This window comes from Octopus sinensis, linkage group LG19 (genome assembly GCF_006345805.1).
Source record: "Octopus sinensis linkage group LG19, ASM634580v1, whole genome shotgun sequence".
NCBI classification, from domain to species: Eukaryota; Metazoa; Mollusca; class Cephalopoda; order Octopoda; family Octopodidae; genus Octopus; species Octopus sinensis.
In genome coordinates, this window is record NC_043015.1 from 27,778,695 (window position 1) to 27,797,582 (window position 18,888).

At 36.8% G+C, this 18,888-nt stretch overlaps 1 protein-coding gene across 2 annotated transcripts in view; it reads left to right on the forward strand.

Annotated features, from left to right (window-relative positions):
- LOC118767118 (shootin-1-like) overlaps positions 1-18,641 on the forward strand; it is a 288,093-nt gene extending 269,452 nt beyond the window's left edge. For both annotated transcript variants that reach the window (XM_036511177.1, XM_036511179.1), the window contains one exon: positions 18,369-18,641. In XM_036511177.1, the coding sequence (XP_036367070.1) occupies positions 18,369-18,468 (100 nt within the window). In that variant the 3' untranslated portion in view covers positions 18,469-18,641. The remainder of the gene's footprint in view (positions 1-18,368) is intronic.
- Positions 18,642-18,888: the final 247 nt, after the last annotated feature.

The window sequence follows — 18,888 nt, forward strand, 5'->3', positions numbered from 1 at the left end:
AAAAACAAGTGAGGAACATCATAAAATACTAAAATCACAGCTTGAATCGAATTTTAGGCAGAATTTCACTACTTATACACATAAAGCACTGTGTGAGAGACAACACAAATTGGGGAAAAAATCACGGACCTGGTGTTACCTATGATCAACACAATGGCAAGAGAACAAGTAATTGAAATAAAAAATCCCAGCTTTTGGACAATATCCTGCTATATTTTTTCACAGTAATTGTGCCCCAACAAATGGGAGTAAGAGAGACACATACAAAGGATAATACAGAACCAAAATGGATTGCCGCACTCCAAAAGAGCATCAATGGTCTCAGGAAGAAATAAAACAGTTGGACCCTCATCAAATACAAAGGCAAAAATGGGTTGACAAATCACCAGGTACGACTGCATGATAGGTTCTCCAAATTGTATGGGAATTGCTGCCAAGAAACACTCACCGGGAAATTTATTATCCTCAAACAAGGTTTATGAGTGGTAAGGGAAAAACTTCATTATTGTAAAAATATTACGGGAATGAAAAATAGTAAACTGAAAGTTTGCCCCAAATCTACAAGCTGTAGATCGCAGTATGGAAGGTGATACCATCAAAGTTGTTAACACTCCTCTCCAGGAAGACCTATAGGAATATTGGCAGGGAATCTGGAATGTAAACAAAGAACACGACCATGATGCAGCATGCTTAAGTGACTTACGAAGGGAGAATTATATAAATGTCTCTCCCAAAACATAACATCACCAGTGAAACACACTTGATGGTTATCATGAAACTGCCAAATGGAAAATCACTTGGAGAGACCTGATAGTAGGCAACTGGTACCAAAAAAAGTTCATGTTCTACAGGGAAATTCTTATGAGCCTGTTTAAAAAGCAATGGACACTAAACTAGATATACTAGATTGGCAGACGGTTGCATGCTCTACTTTTATCCCTAAGAATAAAGAGACCCATATGGCCAGAAATGATAGGCCCATAGCAAGCTTGAATGTTATGTTCAAACTGTACGTAGGTTAGTTGAACATGTTTCAACAAGACCACAGCCAAACTAATGGTGTGATAACAGATGGATGGGCAGGAGGAAAGAAAAAACAGCTACTCTTCAACAAAGTTGTCCTTAAGGAATCCAAGCAATCATCATCATCATCGTCGTCGTCGTCATTTAATGTCTGCTTTCCATGCTGGCATGGGTTGGACGGTTTGACTGAGGACTGATGAGACAGAGGCTGCACCAGGTTCAATCTGATCAGGCAAAGTTTCTACAGCTGGATGCCCTTCCTAATGCCACCAATGTCACTAATCTCTTAATGATATGGCTAGACTACAAGAAGGCATTCTACTTTGTGCTTCATTCATGGATACTACAATCATTACACCTTGCCAAAGCACTGGCTGTTATAGCAAATGCCATTGAATGACTGACCACAACACGACAACTACTAAAGCAACACCTATTGTTACAGACATAATTAAGCTTTCAACAGGCATATTCCAAGGAGTTTATCTGTAATGTTGTTTGTGTTAGCAGAGGATCCCTTGTCAGCCTTGTTATCAAAATGCCAAGGCTGGGATATGCAGAAAAGAATAAAATTATGTCAACCACACATTTTTTGTCGATGACCTAATGTTATATTCTGATAATATGATCAACATCAAGAGACAATTAGAACTAGTAACACAATTCTCATCAGATATTAGAATGGGGGTTGGGCAAGACAAATGCTCATACATGTCGAGTGAGGAAAGATTGTCAACCATGCGGAGAACATGTACATCATTGGTTTATCTATCTCCTCCATTTCTAATGATGAAAGCTACAATTGATGAGCTTGGAATTGATGAGAATGTTGCATACATAAGTGCTGTGATTAAAGCCATGTAGACTCTGGAAAATATAGAACTCATTGCTGTCTGCATTAACAAGACCACATCTCACAATGCTTTGGCAAACAGAATGCTAGTACCAACATGTGGAATATTGAACTGGACACTCAATGAAATATGCAGCCTTGACATCAAAACCAGAAATGTACAGACCATCACTGGCAACTTCCACATTAACAATGACATCAATAGGATTTATGTGACGAAGTTATGGTGGTAGAGGTAAAAGGTCAGTCTTAACAGCCTTTGAGTGTCATATTGTATCACTCAGACAATATCTGCTGAACAGTAAAGAAAAAAATGAGTACATTCCATGCATACTCAAAAGTGTGTGCAGCAACATGTTCAGTTGGAGAACTACTGTGCAGGTACTCTGAGAATAAAACTGTGTCATACGACCCAAAGGAGGCTATACTGACTGACCTAAACAGAAGTTTGGAGGAGAAGCAGGCAAAAAAACAATGCATGGGTCCATATTCCATAAGCTAGAGGGCAACAAGAAGAGTAGCCACTTTTGGACCAGCAAGAGAAACATTACATCTCACCTAGAAGGATAAACCTTTGCTATTCAGGCACAGAAGATAGCTACTAGATACCTGATTACCAAGACGGAAAACCTCCATCATCATCATCACAATTATCATCGTTGTTGTCATTATTTAATGTTCGTTTTCCATGATGGGATGGGTTGGATTGGTAAGACTAGGAGACACATCACACTCCCTTGTCTGTTTTGGTTTGGTTTCTAGGGCGAGATGCCCTTCATAACACCAACCACTCCACAGAGTGTACTGAGAGCCTTTTAGGTGGCACCAGCACCCACACTAATGTTTTTTTACATGACACTTTGGTTTCAGAATCTCAATTCTGTTGTGGTGTGTGGGTCTTCTTGAGTACGGCAATGTGCCACGTATCTCTGTCCTCTGTCATCTCCTTCATAAGCCTCAGTGTTTCGAGATCAGCCTTCAGCACTTCGTCCCGTGTCTTCTGGGTTTCCCTCTTCCAAAACTGCCATCCTTTTAACGTGATCAGCACTGCTTTATGCCTAATACACTCCATCATCATCATCCTCTCCTCTACTTCCTGTCATCACCCCATTTCACTCTGTCTGCTATCACACTCCAGACATTCTAGATCTCTATCATCACACTGTTTTCTTGGTAGCCCCAGCCTTCTCACATCTCAAGGCCATCCCAATCATATTAAATATATCTATCTTGCAAAACCAATTGTTCTTATCCCTATCACACATCCTGCTCAAATCACTGTCATACATCATTGTCACTTTCTAAAGAAACTGGTGAATAAGCAGACATAAGACTGTGAAATTCCCATACTTTTAGTTGAGGACATGACATTTCTCTTGTGCTGATGCCAGAGAAAAAGACCAGAGTACAGTCTGTAAAGTGGTTGGTGTTAGAAAGAATATCCAGCCATAGAAAGCAAGCTATAAATGAAAAAACATGAATAACATGAGGTCTTCCAACCAATGTAGGTGAGCACTTCTTTCAAATATATGCTAACTTCAACTCTGACAGACTGTATGACTCAAGCCAGCATGGAAAGTGTTCATCAAATGATGAAGAGGATGAGAAATGGGAAGTTGGTATGTATGTGTGTGATATATATATAAAATATGTGTGTATAAAATATGTGGGGAAGTGTATGCAGGCATGAGTGTGTGTGTGTGTGTGTTCACCAAATTCTCTAAAATTAAATTAGATACTGTCTTAGAAATTACAGCCACAGTTAAGCATTTCTATCACATGTAAAACATTTTTTAAAAATCATTATTCTCCAGCTTATATATTCTGATTTAAACCTTCACTCACATCACTCATATTCTCTCTCTCTCTCTCTCTCTCTCTCTCTCTCTCTCTCTCTCTCTCTCTCTCTCTCTCTCTATCTATCTATCTATCTATCTATCTATATCTATCTATCTATCTATCTATCTATCTATCTCTATCTATCTATCTATCTATCTATCTATCTATCTATCTCTATCTATCTATCTATCTATCTCTCTATCTATCTATCTATCTATCTCTCTATCTATCTATCTATCTATCTATCTATCTATCTATCTATCTATCTATCTATCTATCTATCTATCTCACTCTATCTATCTATCTAGGTAGCTATCTAGCTATCACATTTTTATTTCAGACATGTTTTCACAACTTTTCTCTTTCTTTTAATCATATTTGCAGTAATTAGCTACAAGTTATCACATTCCATTATTTCCTATACACCCAAGTGAATTTAATATATAACTTCTGCTACTTGATTTGTCACAAGTGTGATAAATGAAAGATTCACAAGACTGACTTTCATAATTGCTAAATTCCTTTAGCAGATATTAATTCTCTGAAGTTCATCAAAATTATTATCTTTGGATGGACAATTTGTGTGTGTGTGTGTGTGTGTGGTAGATATTTTTTTTCTTTTACTTTTAGAAATTTTGGAATCAAAGGAAAAAAACTATGACTTTCCTTAATAATCTATGAAGAGACTTGATTATAACTACTGCCAAGATTTCTAAGAGAAATTTCTGTGATAAAACTTATATGAAAAAGAAGCAAAACAAAAAAAAAAAAAAGATGCAATAAAACTCACCATAACTAACAGAAAATTTTAAGCTAAATTAAACATAGGCTTTATTTCCACTGCATACCACTAAAATAGATCAAATAATAATAATAATAATAATCATTTTTACTGGAACAACAAAGCTTCAGATTTCGGGGAAAGGATTAATTCGATTATATTTACCCCAGTACTCAACTGGTACTTATTTTACTGCCTCCAGAAGGATGAAAAGCTAAATCGACCTTGGTAGAATTTGAACACAGAACAGAGTGACAGGCAAATTACCACTAAGCATTTCATCCAGCATGCTAACAACTCTGCCAGCTCACTGACTTAATAATAATAATGATAATAATAATAATAATAATAATAATAATAATAATAATAATAATAATAGTGGTGGTGGTGGTGGTGGTGGTGGTGGCGGCAGCAGCGGCAGCAGCGGCAGCAGCGGCAGCAGCGGCAGCAGCGGCAGCAGCGGCAGCAGCGGCAGCAGCGGCAGCAGCGGCAGTAGTAGTAGTAGTAGTAGTAGTAGTAGTAGTAGTAGTTGTAGTTGTTGTAGTAGTTATCATTATTGTCATTGTTGATATTATTATTATCATTATTATTATTTCAGGGTTGAGGAAGTAAGTACCAGTTAAGTACTGACATTGATGTAATCAGCTTCCCCTTCCCCTCAAAATGTTTGGCCTTGTACCAAAATTAGAAGGAACTATTATTATTACTGTGTGTGTCTGTGTGCTTATTATTATTAAAAAGATAACAATAATTATGGCTACACACTCATCTTTCTACTTTCTTAATTTCGAGGGTGTGTGTTTTCCTTAATCAATAATCACATAAAACAAACCAATAAAAGACGGGATAAGAAGTTAAATATAATTGCTTGAAACCTATTATCTTTATTCACGTTGTTTGCTGATTATTTCCAATTCTGAGTGACACGGCTGTCAAAGAATCTTAACTGATTATCACGTCAGAAAACGTGCTTCTTCACACTTGCACACACACACACACACAAACACCCACCCACAAACACACACACACATACACACACACACACAGAGTCATGCATGTACAAACAAATTCATTTTATAAACAAGTCATATATAAGTACACAAACACATAAATGCATACATACATACACACACACAGAAAAGCTCACACACATAACATGTGCACACACACACACACACACTAGCAGACACTTTTATCAAAGTTACAATAAGATAGCGACATATTTCTTTCGATTAACTTTGTTGAAAGATTTAAAGACATCTTAGATAAATTGTAAAGATCTAAATAAATAGAGTTGATATATTCAGGTAACATTATTAATGGACAATTTTAATACCATATATTTGAAGAGGCCGGGTAACCTCCACCCTCACTATCATCATCTTCTCAGACTCCTATCAATACATACTTATCACCATCGATCATCTAATTCCATTTATTTTTCTTGACCTATTCCAGTTCAATTCATTTGCCTTTTTTAAAAAATAATGACAGCTTCTTAATTTTTATATAAAAATGATGAATTTAATAATTTTTACTATGATAGTTATTAGTTTAAGGAAAAAATTAATAGTAGAACCAATAGTAATAATAATAATAATAATAATAATAATAATAATAATAATAATAACGATAATAGTAATAACAATAATACTAATAACAATAATAATAATAACAATAATAACAATGACCATAACAACAAACTAATAAAAATCGATGTTGATTCTAAACAATTAGATAAAGAAAAATACAATTGTAAAGAAAAGATTTTGATAAATGATTTTATAGATATTGTAAATACCTAACTGTTGATTTAACCCATTCAGTATGTTTATCGAAGCATGGAACCAATATATAAATAAACATAACCGATTAAAATTTTGCCTGTCAATAAAATGATTGAAGTCTTCTATACCCAAAGATGTAGAACCAATAGCTTGTAATATATTCTTTTACCTATAAAGAACCATTTTATAACACTATAGAGCAAAATTTTAAATCAAATTTAATCTTAGCAGTAGGGATTCTTGAGAGGTTTGAACATGTTTTGGACACTGTTGTTGTTGGTTATATCTTTGTATTTTGTCCTGCTTGTCTTGGTTATTTAGTTCGTTGATGCTCTTGTAGTTCTGAACTTACCAAAGTAAAACAGAAGAGAATCATTTGGATGCAAAACAGAATGGACTGTTTGCAAATTTAGACATTGTGAAAATAATTTGTTTTATTCATTCACAGACCTCATTGACCATTAATTACTCTTTGTGAATTATAATATGATGTTGTTTAGTGCCAGGGAGGGCCCTAATTAAGAAGAGCCATACAGGATAAAAAATTTTCAGGCCGTGACCATTCTGCCTTAATTATTTTTCAGGCATTACATGTCTAGGACTACGTATATTAATGCAGTCTTACTAGAAAATGTACTTCTTTACACACCGATATTCAGACAACTATGGACACATGCATGCACACACACACACACAGTTACATTGTCAAACATAGTCTTAGGTACCATTGCTTTTAAATAGGTTGTGATTTAAGGGAAATTCGACTGCAATTTCTTGCAAGTTGAGCAAGGACATAGAAGCTGATGATGATGATGATGATGATTGTTTTTATGTCAATCTTGTGCTCATTGTACCTGCTCATCAGTTGAATCTCTCAAGTTATCAGTTAAAAGCCTAACCAACTCTCATCATTGTAAATCAGTGAAATGATTAAAATTTATTTATATGCTGAACTTATATCCACAGTTAAAGCTGAGTTGATGAAGGAAGCTTTATTGTAATGTTTTGAATGTGGCAAATTTGACTTTAGCCATCTGGATGCAGGTGGTATCTCTCATGAGATATAAATCTACATAAATTGGTACAAAATAAAAAAAAAAGAGTTACAAAAATTTAAAGAAATAAACATCAGGTTTCAATTTCTGAAAGGAATATTTGGAATTAGGCTGGAACTATTCTGACAGTTAACTTCCTCTTTAGAAATCAAAGCATTTTTAATATTTACATCTTAGCCATGTTTCAAAAGGTTTGACTTATTACTAGAAAAAGCAGCAGCAGCAGCAGCAGTAGTAGCAGCAGCAGTAGTAGTAGTAGTAGTTAGTAGTAGTAGTAGCAGCAGCAGCAGCAGCAACAGCAGCAGCAGTAATAGCAGCAATGTTAAGTAAAAAGAAGTAGTAAAGCTTGTATTGCTTTTGGCTGCTGTTTGTATTTGTGTTGGTATCGTTGAGTAGAGTTGATGAAGCACTGCTTGACCAAATCCCATGTGACATGGCAGTAGTTGATCAGACCACATATGGCATGTCAGTAATTGACCAGATCACCTTTGGCATGGAAACAGTTGACCAAACCACATGCGACATAGCAGTAACTGAGCAGGTGACTTGTGGTAAGGAAGCAGTTGACCAGACAAAGCTTATTGACAGGTGTAATTCTTTTCTTGAATGAGAAACATATTCTGTGGCCTGGTTTGATACCTTCATCTAATTTAAGGATGTCTTTAGAAAAGTCCTTTTTGTGGTCATTCAGGCCAAAGTTCCAGCATAAGAGTACCCCATGAATCTAGAAGTCATTCTCTATTTTCCCCTATTTACTGAAACTCTGAGAAAGGATCGTAGGTACTGGTCTTTGTCTTCAGATTACACTATTAAAAAAGTAAAAATCTGGTTTCTTCAAGACATCTCAACATTGAAGAATCTGAAGTAAAACTCATTACTAAAATAAAGATGACATTCAGCAAATATTATCATGATCTATTTAGCAACTTCATAAATATAATTGTAACTGATAATATAAATTATTTCCTGATTTTTACCAAAGAAGGTCAGATGTCCTGTGAAAACAACTTTCATAGAATTTCGTTATTATATCATAAAAGAATGTGATGCAATGATTCAAGCAGTAGAGTTTTTGTTGTTGTTGTTGTTGATGTTGTTGTAGAACCTGTTGTTGTTTGCCACCAGGTTAGCCACAATCAAGCAGTGCTATGATCAAATACATTCTATTCATTATAAATATTGCCCTTTTTTAGGCACAATGTTGTGGTGAGAGTCATTGACATCCCTGTGGGATTGAAAGAATGGACAAGCCAAACTCTTATAAAAAGTAGTGTATTGGCTGAGACAAAGAGAGTCGTAGGAGTCGTTGAGAATTTGTAGAAGTCGTAGGAAGTCATTGACATCATTGGAGTGTCGTGCTTGGAGTAATTTGGAGAATGTCATGTGAAGACAGTTGTGTCTTTCTCCACTTTGGGAAACCTGTATATCCAACAGATAGAAGGATACAAAACACAATATAACATGAGTTGAATAATACAGTGTGTTCTCTTACTATCTGTATGTGTTTGTGTTCTTTAGTATCAATGTATGAATGTTGTTGTAGGAGATTCTTGAGAAGACCCACCCATGTCAGCAAAACTGATTTCTAGAAGTACTGTGTGTCCCACCCACACATAATAAGAAAACATCTCACACACCTTACCACAACCTACCAAACTACATCTCTATATCTCTTCTCTTCCTCACATGTACTCCTTCTTGCACTATGCCTACCTCTCACTCCCCAGTCTTGTCTTCATGGACCTGTTTCTCTGTATCATTGCTATCCAGTAGCCCCCCACCCACTCTATATACCCAGGTTTCCATCACTCACTTAACCTCCCCACTCTCTAATCACACTTCTTTGGCAATGTCCTGCCACTTATATTATGATCTTCGAACCTCAAGAGTATACCTTGGCACTCGCCACAATCTATATCTCTCTCGGCTTTTACTCAATCATCCCATTTATATTCTGATCCCTGCCCTTTATGAGTATACCCGGCACTTTGCCACCATCTCTTTCCTGCTGTCCCCCACTCTTTCTCTCCCCTTCTCCTGATCTTCCCTCAGGTTGGGTAACAATGTATCTCCTTTATGGCAGCACACCTGTTTCTGTCCTCATCCCGTATCTCTCTCTCACTCTCAACTTAACTCTTTAGCTCTACTTTTCTCTCTCTCCCAACATTTTTTTCTCTCATCATTGTATTGTAGTTTAACTGACTGAGTACTCCACAGACACTTGTACTGTTATTGTCATCCTCTAGCAAAATCCGTGTGACAAGGCTGATCCTTTCAATTGCAGATTCACTCCATCCAAGGGATTTGCACTCAATCTCCATCTCCCCAATTTCACTCAAATTTTGGACTGACCCAAGACTAAAGCAGAAAACACAGGACAATTTTTCCAAAATCCTTCTCAGGGGCTTCATCACTGAGATGTTAACATTGTAAATGTTTGATGAAACTAGTGTCAGCACCAACTATCATGCACACACACACACACACACACACACTACATGATCACAGATACATAGGAACTCCACACATGTACACATACATAAAGCTGCAATTAAATCAATGAAGCAGTGTAGAAACCACTACAAAGTCATTTAATCTCCAAACCATACTCTACTATATTAAATAAAGGAAGGACACATTGAAGAATGTAATTCCATATAACTCTAAATAGATGAGATGGGATGATCATGGCTGAAATACCTCTGATTATAGGGTGGCTAGGTTGAGGCTGACCTTCAGCTACACACAAAGCATAGGCCAATATTCTACAGTTTGAAATCATCATCATCATCATCATCGTTTAGCGTCCGTTTTCCATGCTAGCATGGGTTGGACGGTTCTACTGGGGTCTGTGAAGCCAGAAGGCTTCATCAGGCCCAGTCAAATCTGGCAGTGTTTCTACGGCTGGATGCCCTTCCTAATGCCAACCACTCCGAGAGTGTAGTGGGTGCTTTTTACGTGCCACCCGCACAGGTGCCAGACAGAGCTGGCAAACGGCCACGAACGGATGGTGCTTTTTATGTGCCACCGGCACGAGGGCCAGGCGAGGCTGGCAACGGACACGAAATGGGGCAGTGCTGGCAACGGTCGCGAAACGGAAGGTTCTCTTACATGCCACCGGCACTGGTAACACATCTGCAATTTCCATTGATCGATTTCAATTCTGATCCTCACTTGCCTCAACGGGTCTTCACAAGTAGAGTTTCGACATGCCACCGGCACTGGTAACACATCTGCAATTTCCATTGATCGATTTCGATTCTGATCCTCACTTGCCTCAACAGGTCTTCACAAGTAGAGTTTTGTGTCCCAAGAAGGCCACGGGTTATGGACTCACTTGTCCTGCCGGGTCTTCTCGCGCACAGCACACTTCCAGAGGACTCGGTCGCTAGTCATTTCCTCAGTGAGACCTAAAGTTCGATGGTCGTGCTTCACCACCTCGTCCCAGGTTTTCCTGGGTCTGCCTCTTCCACAGGTTCCCTCAACCGCTAGGGTGTGGCACTTTTTCACACAACTATCTTCATCCATTCTCGCCACATGACCATACCAGCACAAACGTCTCTCTTGCACACCACAACTGATGCTTCTTAGGTCCAGCTTTTCTCTCAAGGTACTTACACTCTGCCGAGTATGAGTACTGACATTACACATCCATCGGAGCATACTGGCTTCATTTCTTGCGAGCTTACGCATATCCTCAGCAGTCACGGCCCATGTTTCACTGCCATGTAGCATGGCTGTTCGTACACACGCATCATACAGTCTGCCTTTCACTCTGTGCGAGAGGCCTTTTGTCACCAGCAGAGGTAAGAGCTCTCTGAACTTTGCCCAAGCTATTCTTACTCTAGCAGTTACACTTTCAGCACACCCGCCCCCGCTGCTGACTTGGTCACCTAGGTAACGGAAACTATCAACTATTTCTAGTTTTTCTCCCTGGAAAGTGACGGAAGTTGGTCTCAGAGCATTTTCAGTGTTTATTGTTCCTGAGCATCTGCCACATACAAAAACCATCTTCCTAGTTAGCCTTCCTTTGACATTGCTTTGACATTAAATAAAAAATTTAAATATGGCAACATTTGTAGTTGCTGCTTGTGTTTTTTTTCTTCTTTCTTTGTTGATAAAATCTGTAGAACATTTAGTCAAAAGTAATTTCTGCTCATTTGTTCCATCCTCTTAGATTTTGGATTTCAATTCCATCAAGATAAACTATGACTCTCATCCTTCTGGGGTGAGAGGTAGCTCTATGAATTAAGGACCTGTTAAGTAATTGGTACCTGTGTGATCAGTCCTTTGACCTTACCTCTAAAATATCTCAGCTGCTTCCAACCAGTGTCAAATATCACTTTCTTTTTTGTTTTGTTTTACAGTTTTGCTTATTTTAGCTGCTGTTATTGTGTTTACATACATTTACATATATTTTACATAATGCTTGGTTAATTCAAAATAATAATATTCCTTCTGCTGCAGACACAAAACTGAAGTTTGGGGCAAGGACCTAATCAATCACATCAATACTAGTGTTCAACTAGTACTTATTTTCTTGACCTCCAAAAAGATGAATTTTTGATGAAGGTTAACGTTAGTGGAGGTGTATTTCAGGAAGATAGTCCATCACCATTGCTGTTTGTAATTTGTAGGATACCACTCATACAGATATTATGGAAAGTGACATCAGGATACACCTTCAAAAGTGGAGAAAAGAAGTTATATCACCTGTTATATATGGATGACTTAAAGATATTTGGCAAGAGTGAGCAGGAAATAAATGGTCTGGTTTCAACAGTGAAGATATTCAGTAAGGATATCAGGATGCAATCTGGGATTAATAAGTGTCATGTGCTTATCATTAAAAAGGGCCAAGTAGTGTCATCTGATGTTGTAGATCTGCCCAGCAGTGAGAGATTAAAGGATGCTGAGATGGATAGAAACAAGTATTGGACTATGACAAAATCAAGGAGAGTGAGATGAAGGAAAGCTTTAAATGTGAATACCCCAGGAGAACTATATTGATTATGGAGAGTTGACTCAGTCGAAAGAAGAAGATCTAGACAATGAATAGATGGGCTATTTCCTTAATGAAATATAGTGCAGGTGTTTTTAGATGGACAAAGAACAAGCTTGAGGAAATGGATAGAAAAACCAAGAAAGTTATGGCATTGAACAAGGAAATGTACCCTAAAAGCAATATTGATAGTCTCCATGTGCTTAGGAACAAGGGAGGAAAAGGCCTCATAGCATGCAAAATTTGTGTTGTCGAAGAGGAAAATAGTCTGGGAAGGTACACTGAACAGCAAAATGAGCCTTTGGTTGTTGCTGCTTTTAAATAGCCACATGATATCTATTGAAAATGTAACACACTCAAAAGAATTTAAGAAATAAGATGGAGAGCAAAAATTGAACAACTAGGAAGTGAAAGTGATGCTTGAGAAATGGAAGGGAAAGACAAGACTAACACTTGGAAGTAGCTAAAGAAAAGTGATCTTAAAGAATGCACTGAGTCACTGAGGTGCAGTGGTCAGGAACAAGCTTTGAGAACTAATTACACCAAGTTCCAAATAGATAAGAGTACTGAATTTACTCTTTGTAGGATGCGTGGTATCAAAAACGGAAAAGTCTCACATACTGTGAGTATAGCAAGTCAGCTGAAAAGGAATACAAAAAGAGGCACATGATAATGAAGTTTAGGTGTGTTTGTTGGTGATTGTATGATGAGTAGTCTTGAAAGGACATTGGAAAGGTATGAGCATAAATCAGGTTGTGTCAGCAAGTATAAGATCCTGTGGGATTTTCCAATCCAGTGTGATTCAGTGATTGATGTTCAGAGACAAAACATTGTTGTAATTGACAAACTGTTGAAGGAAATCAAGATGATACCTGGAGATGAATGAATGAATGATAAACAACTGGAAAAGACTTGAAAGTAAAAGATGAGATTGCGCGAATATGGAGAGTGACGAGAATAAGTGTTATACCAGTAGTTGTAGGGTCACTGGGAGCATTAACAACGAAGATTGAGAAATTTGTTGGAGGAAACTAGGATTGTCATGAGAGTGGAACCCGACAGTAATGGTGTTGAGATTGGTAGTTGATTTTTAAGTAGCATAGAAGGAGACCGTGTCAGACCGTTGATGATATTACAGAATTAACTAGAGCAAGTGAAATCAAGAGCTCTGAAAAGTGAAATGACAATGATGATGATGTTGTTGCTGCTGCTGCTTCTACTGCTACTACTATTACTACTACTAATGATAACAACAACAACAACAACAATAATAATATTTATAGGATTGAGATTACTCCTCCAGAAGGTATATTTGCTTCTATACCTTCTGAAGGAGTAACCGCAATCCTATAAATGCTACCAAAACGAAGTTGATTGACAAGTTTATTTGTTGAACCTGTGGAAGACACACGAGATATCATCGAAATATTATTCACTTGATAACAATGGCACTCTTCTTTATTTACTACTACTAACTAACAAACTAACTAATAATAATAATAATAATAATAATAATAATGATGATGATAATAATAATAATAATAATAATAATAATAATTATAATTATAATAATAATAATAATAATAATAATAATAATAATAATAAAAAAAAAGAGAACAAAAATGCTCCGCAAATATAACATCACAGAAAAAGATTTGCCGGAGATAAAAGAAAAGCTGAAGCAAGATATCCTTGCCAAAGCTCAAAGGATCCGCCAGTATGAGAAACGCCAACGCTTCTTTGAACAGAACAAAAAGTTCAACTCCAACCCCAAAAAGTTCTACCAAGAACTGGGAAAAAATAAAATAGAAGTCACTGCAGCACCAACGGCAGAAGAATTGGAAGAATTCTGGAGAGAAATATGGACGGCGAACGAACAGCCAAAAAAAAGGAGTATCAAAATAACAAACTCGGCATCTGAACAACTTTGGACCCCCATAACAACTGAAGAGGTCACCCAGGCACTGCAAAAACTAAGCAACTGGAAGGCACCTGGGCATGACAAGATCCCCAACTTCTGGTTGAAATATCTAACAGGAATGCACAAAAAGCTGGCTGAAAACTTTAACAGCATACTAGCAGAGCCAGAGACAATGCCTGAATAGCTCACGAAGGGGAAAACCATCTTAATTCCCAAATCAAATGAAACAGCAAAACCAGAAAACTACAGACCAATAACCTGCCTCCCTACTATGTTCAAGGCATTTACTGCAGTGATATCGCAGAGGCTGAACAAGCACCTGGACGAAAACAAACTGTTCCCAGAAGAGCAGAAAGGATGCCGCAAAGGCTCATATGGTTGTAAAGATCAACTAATGATTAATAAAGCCGTAACTGAAGACAGCCACAGAAAGAAGAAAGGCCTCAGTATGGCCTGGATTGACTACAAAAAGGCGTTTGATAGCATCCCCCACACATGGATCCTCGAAACACTAGCCATTAACAAAGTAGCACCAACAATCATAAAATTCATAGAGCACTCTATGAATAAATGGCAAACAGTCCTACACCTCCAAACAAAAGAGGGACTCATGAAAACCAAAGACATCCCCATTAGAAGAGGAATATTCCAGGGAGACACGCTCTCTCCACTCCTTTTCTGCTTGGCACTGTCACCTCTATCTGATATGCTAAATAGAACTGGATGCGGATATAAATGTTACGGCAAAACGATCAGCCACCTTTTATATATGGATGACCTAAAACTATACGCTGCAAATGACAAACAGCTGGAAACACTATTAAAGACAGTTCATGGATTTACCAAAGAAATAGATATGAAATTTGGATTAGAAAAATGCGCCAAAGTAACCATGAAAAGAGGAAAACTAGTTAAGAGTAACAACATCACACTAGATAAAACCAATGAAATAGGCGCAGGTGTGGCTGTGTGGTAAGTAGCTTGCTAACCAACCACATGGTTCCGGGTTCAGTCCCACTGCGTGGCATCTTGGGCAAGTGTCTTCTGCTATAGCCCCGGGCCGACCAATGCCTTGTGAGTGGATTTGGTAGACGGAAACTGAAAGAAGCCTGTTGTATATATGTATATATATATATATATATGTGTGTGTTTGTGTGTCTGTGTTTGTCCCCCTAGCATCGCTTGACAACCGATGCTGGTGTGTTTACGTCCCTGTCACTTAGTGGTTCGGCAAAAAAGAGACCGATAGAATAAGTACTGGGCTTACAAAGAATAAGTCCCGGGGTCGAGTTGCTCGATTAAAGGCAGTGCTCCAGCATGGCCACAGTCAAATGACTGAAACGAGTAAAAAGAGAAAAAAGAAAAAAGAAAAAAGAATTAGACCAAAGCCAAACTTACAAATACTTAGGAATCCATGAACTAGATAAGACACAACACACACAAATGAAAGAGAAAATAAAAAAAGAATATTATAGACGAGTTAGATCAATACTAAACACAGAGCTCAATGCTAAAAACAAGATAATAGGTATCAACACTTTAGCTGTCCCAGTTATAAGTTACAGCTACAATATCCTTAACTGGACACGAAATGAACTGTCCAAAATAGATAGGAAAACAAGAAAAATACTGACAGGATCTAGGATGCATCACCCAAAATCTGACATAGAACGACTATATATACAACGTATAGAAGGTGGTAGAGGGCTTATACAGCTGGAAAACTACTATAAAATAACCACCATAGGACTGCAAAAATATCTACTTCAGAAGGAAAGAAACCTGATCCAGATAGCAGCAAAACACGAGCAAAACAAAAAACTGTTCTCAGTATTTAAGGAAGCTGACAAATACAAACAAGAAATCATACCACCTAATAAACACGAAGAAGAAGAAGAAGATGAGGAAGAAACAACAAAAGCTATAAAACAAATGAAATCCAAACTAAAAATAGAACAGCAACGAACCATGATAAAACGATGACAAGAAAAGCCCCTTCATGGTAAATACTGCACTAAACTAAACGCAAAAGAAATAGACAAAGAAAAATCCCAGCAATGGTTGAGAAGCTCAGGACTCAAAGCAGAAACAGAGGGATTTTTAATTGCAGCACAAGACCAAAGCCTCCCCACCAGAAATTACCAAAAACATGTAATGAAAAGAAATATTACAAGTAACTGCAGAATATGTGGAGATGGACAAGAAACAATAAATCATATTATCTCTAGCTGCCCAGTCCTGGCTAAGAAGGAATATATTCACAGACATGACAGAGTTGGAACCTACATACATTGGAAGCTATGCCAACATTATGGAATAACAACAGAAAAAAGATGGTATAGGCACACACCAGAAAGGTCACAGAAAACGAGAAAAAAAATGCTTTCTAATTGATGTATCAATACCGGCAGATGACAACGTGTCTCTAAAAGAAATGGAGAAACTCTCAAAATACAAAGACCTGGAAATAGAGATAACCAGAATGTGGAATCTGAAAACAGAAACAATTCCTATCATAGTAGGTGCATTAGGCATGATAAAAAAATATTCAGACAAATACATAACAAAAACACCAGGACTTACAAACACATATAACATACAGAAAATTGCACTACTAGGCACTGCACACATCCTATGCAGAACACTTTCCATACAATAACCATCAGAGCATCACAACAAATCACAGCACATACCCAAGGCACACAGAGCTGCGCTCGGTAGTGAAGTGAAAGCACGCTATAAAAATAAAACTACTGAATAATAATAATAATAATAACATTATTATGTAAGACCGAAAAACTTCACTCTATTCTTAAAGAGAGCAAAAAATTCGCTACTGATCTCTTAGATACCTACCAGATTGATCAGGTTGAAGGAGATGTGCCAACTGCTGCTGCAAAGAAAACAAAATTAATTGCAAAGACAAAAGCACATGAAAAATTAGCTAGCAGATGGGAACAGTAACCTCTGCATGGCCCATAACAAAAAAGCTGATGTCAACCAGAAACACACGCACCAATGGTTATGCAGCTCAGGGCTAAAAGCAGAGAGTGAAGGCTTCATATTAGCTGCTTAATACCAAAGCTTATTAACCCGGAACTACCAAGCCAATGTAATAAAAAATGGAGCTGACCCAAAATACCGATTCTGTAATGATGAGATTGAAACTATAGACCACCTAATCTCAGGGTATAGAGTCTTAGCACCTGTAGAATATAAAGCAAGACATGACAGAGTCGGCCAGTATTTAAATTGGATGATATGTTGGCATTATAAAATCAAAACCGCTGACAAATGGTATAAACACCATCCTGAAGCTGTGACTGAGGCAGAAAATGTGTTGATTCTATGGGACTTCCCCGTACATACTGACAAAACTATAAAAGCTAATAAACCGGATATTATTATAAAAGATCAGACAAAAAAGGTGTGTTTATTAATTGACATGAGTATTCCTTGTGATCACAATATAGCGGCAAAAGAATTTGACAAGATCAGTAAATATAAAGACTTGCTAATAGAAATTGAAAAAATGTGGCATCTCAAGGCGACTACAGTACCAGTGATTGTAGGATCTCTAGGAATGATAAAAACAAGGTACTGAAACCTATTTGAAAATGATACCAGGCTTACCATCCCTACAGGATGTGCAAAAAATCATATTAACTGGAATGGCTCATGCACTGAGAAGAGCATTATCGCTGTGAAAACAACATCCATTCATGAATTTATTTATCTATTAATTTTTAAATACATATTTTACCTGTGAATTTGCTTGTAATCTGGGAGTGCATACAATGAGCTTCTCTGCTCTAGGTGTATGGAAAACACTCGGTGAGAAACGGATGAAAATTTGAAGAAAGAAGGAAAATAATAATAATAATAATAATAATAATAATAATAATAATAATAATAATAATAATAATAATAATAATAATAATAATAATAATAATAATAATAACAACAATAATAATAACAATAATAATAAGAGACCTCTGACAACAAGCTATTGTCTGCTCTCACAGAAACAACCAGAGCAAACAAGACTGACCGCTCTATGAAGTAAAACAATAATAATAATGATTTTTTTTTTATTATTATCTTCAGGAAAATATTCCAGTTGGAGAATGAAATTTACAATGAAGAATATCTTGTTTTGAAAGAACAGTTTGAAATACTAAAAGACAGAACAAATCTGACAGACTGAAAGCAATATATTTTATTTCTAATCACAATTATTTCACTTTGCCTCTTGAACAGCTGTTTACCAAGAATTCTTTATGATAGTATTTTTCCCCCATTTTCCTTGTATTTTCTTCTTAATATATTTATTTGGTTTAATTCATATTCTTTATTGTTTTAATGCTAACTTTTGTCATATATTCTTCATTTTCTTCTAAAGTTTTGATGTCTATATATATATATATATGATGCAAATAAAAAAAATAAATATACTTGAGCCTGGTATATAAAATATACATACATATAAAGGGTGTGGTGAATAAATTGTGGTCTATATTATTGTGGTAATTTACCAAAATTACATAAAAATATCTTGAAGTACTAAAGAATAAATTTATTCAATAAAATTGCCATTCGCTTCAACCACTGCCTGCAGATGACTTCG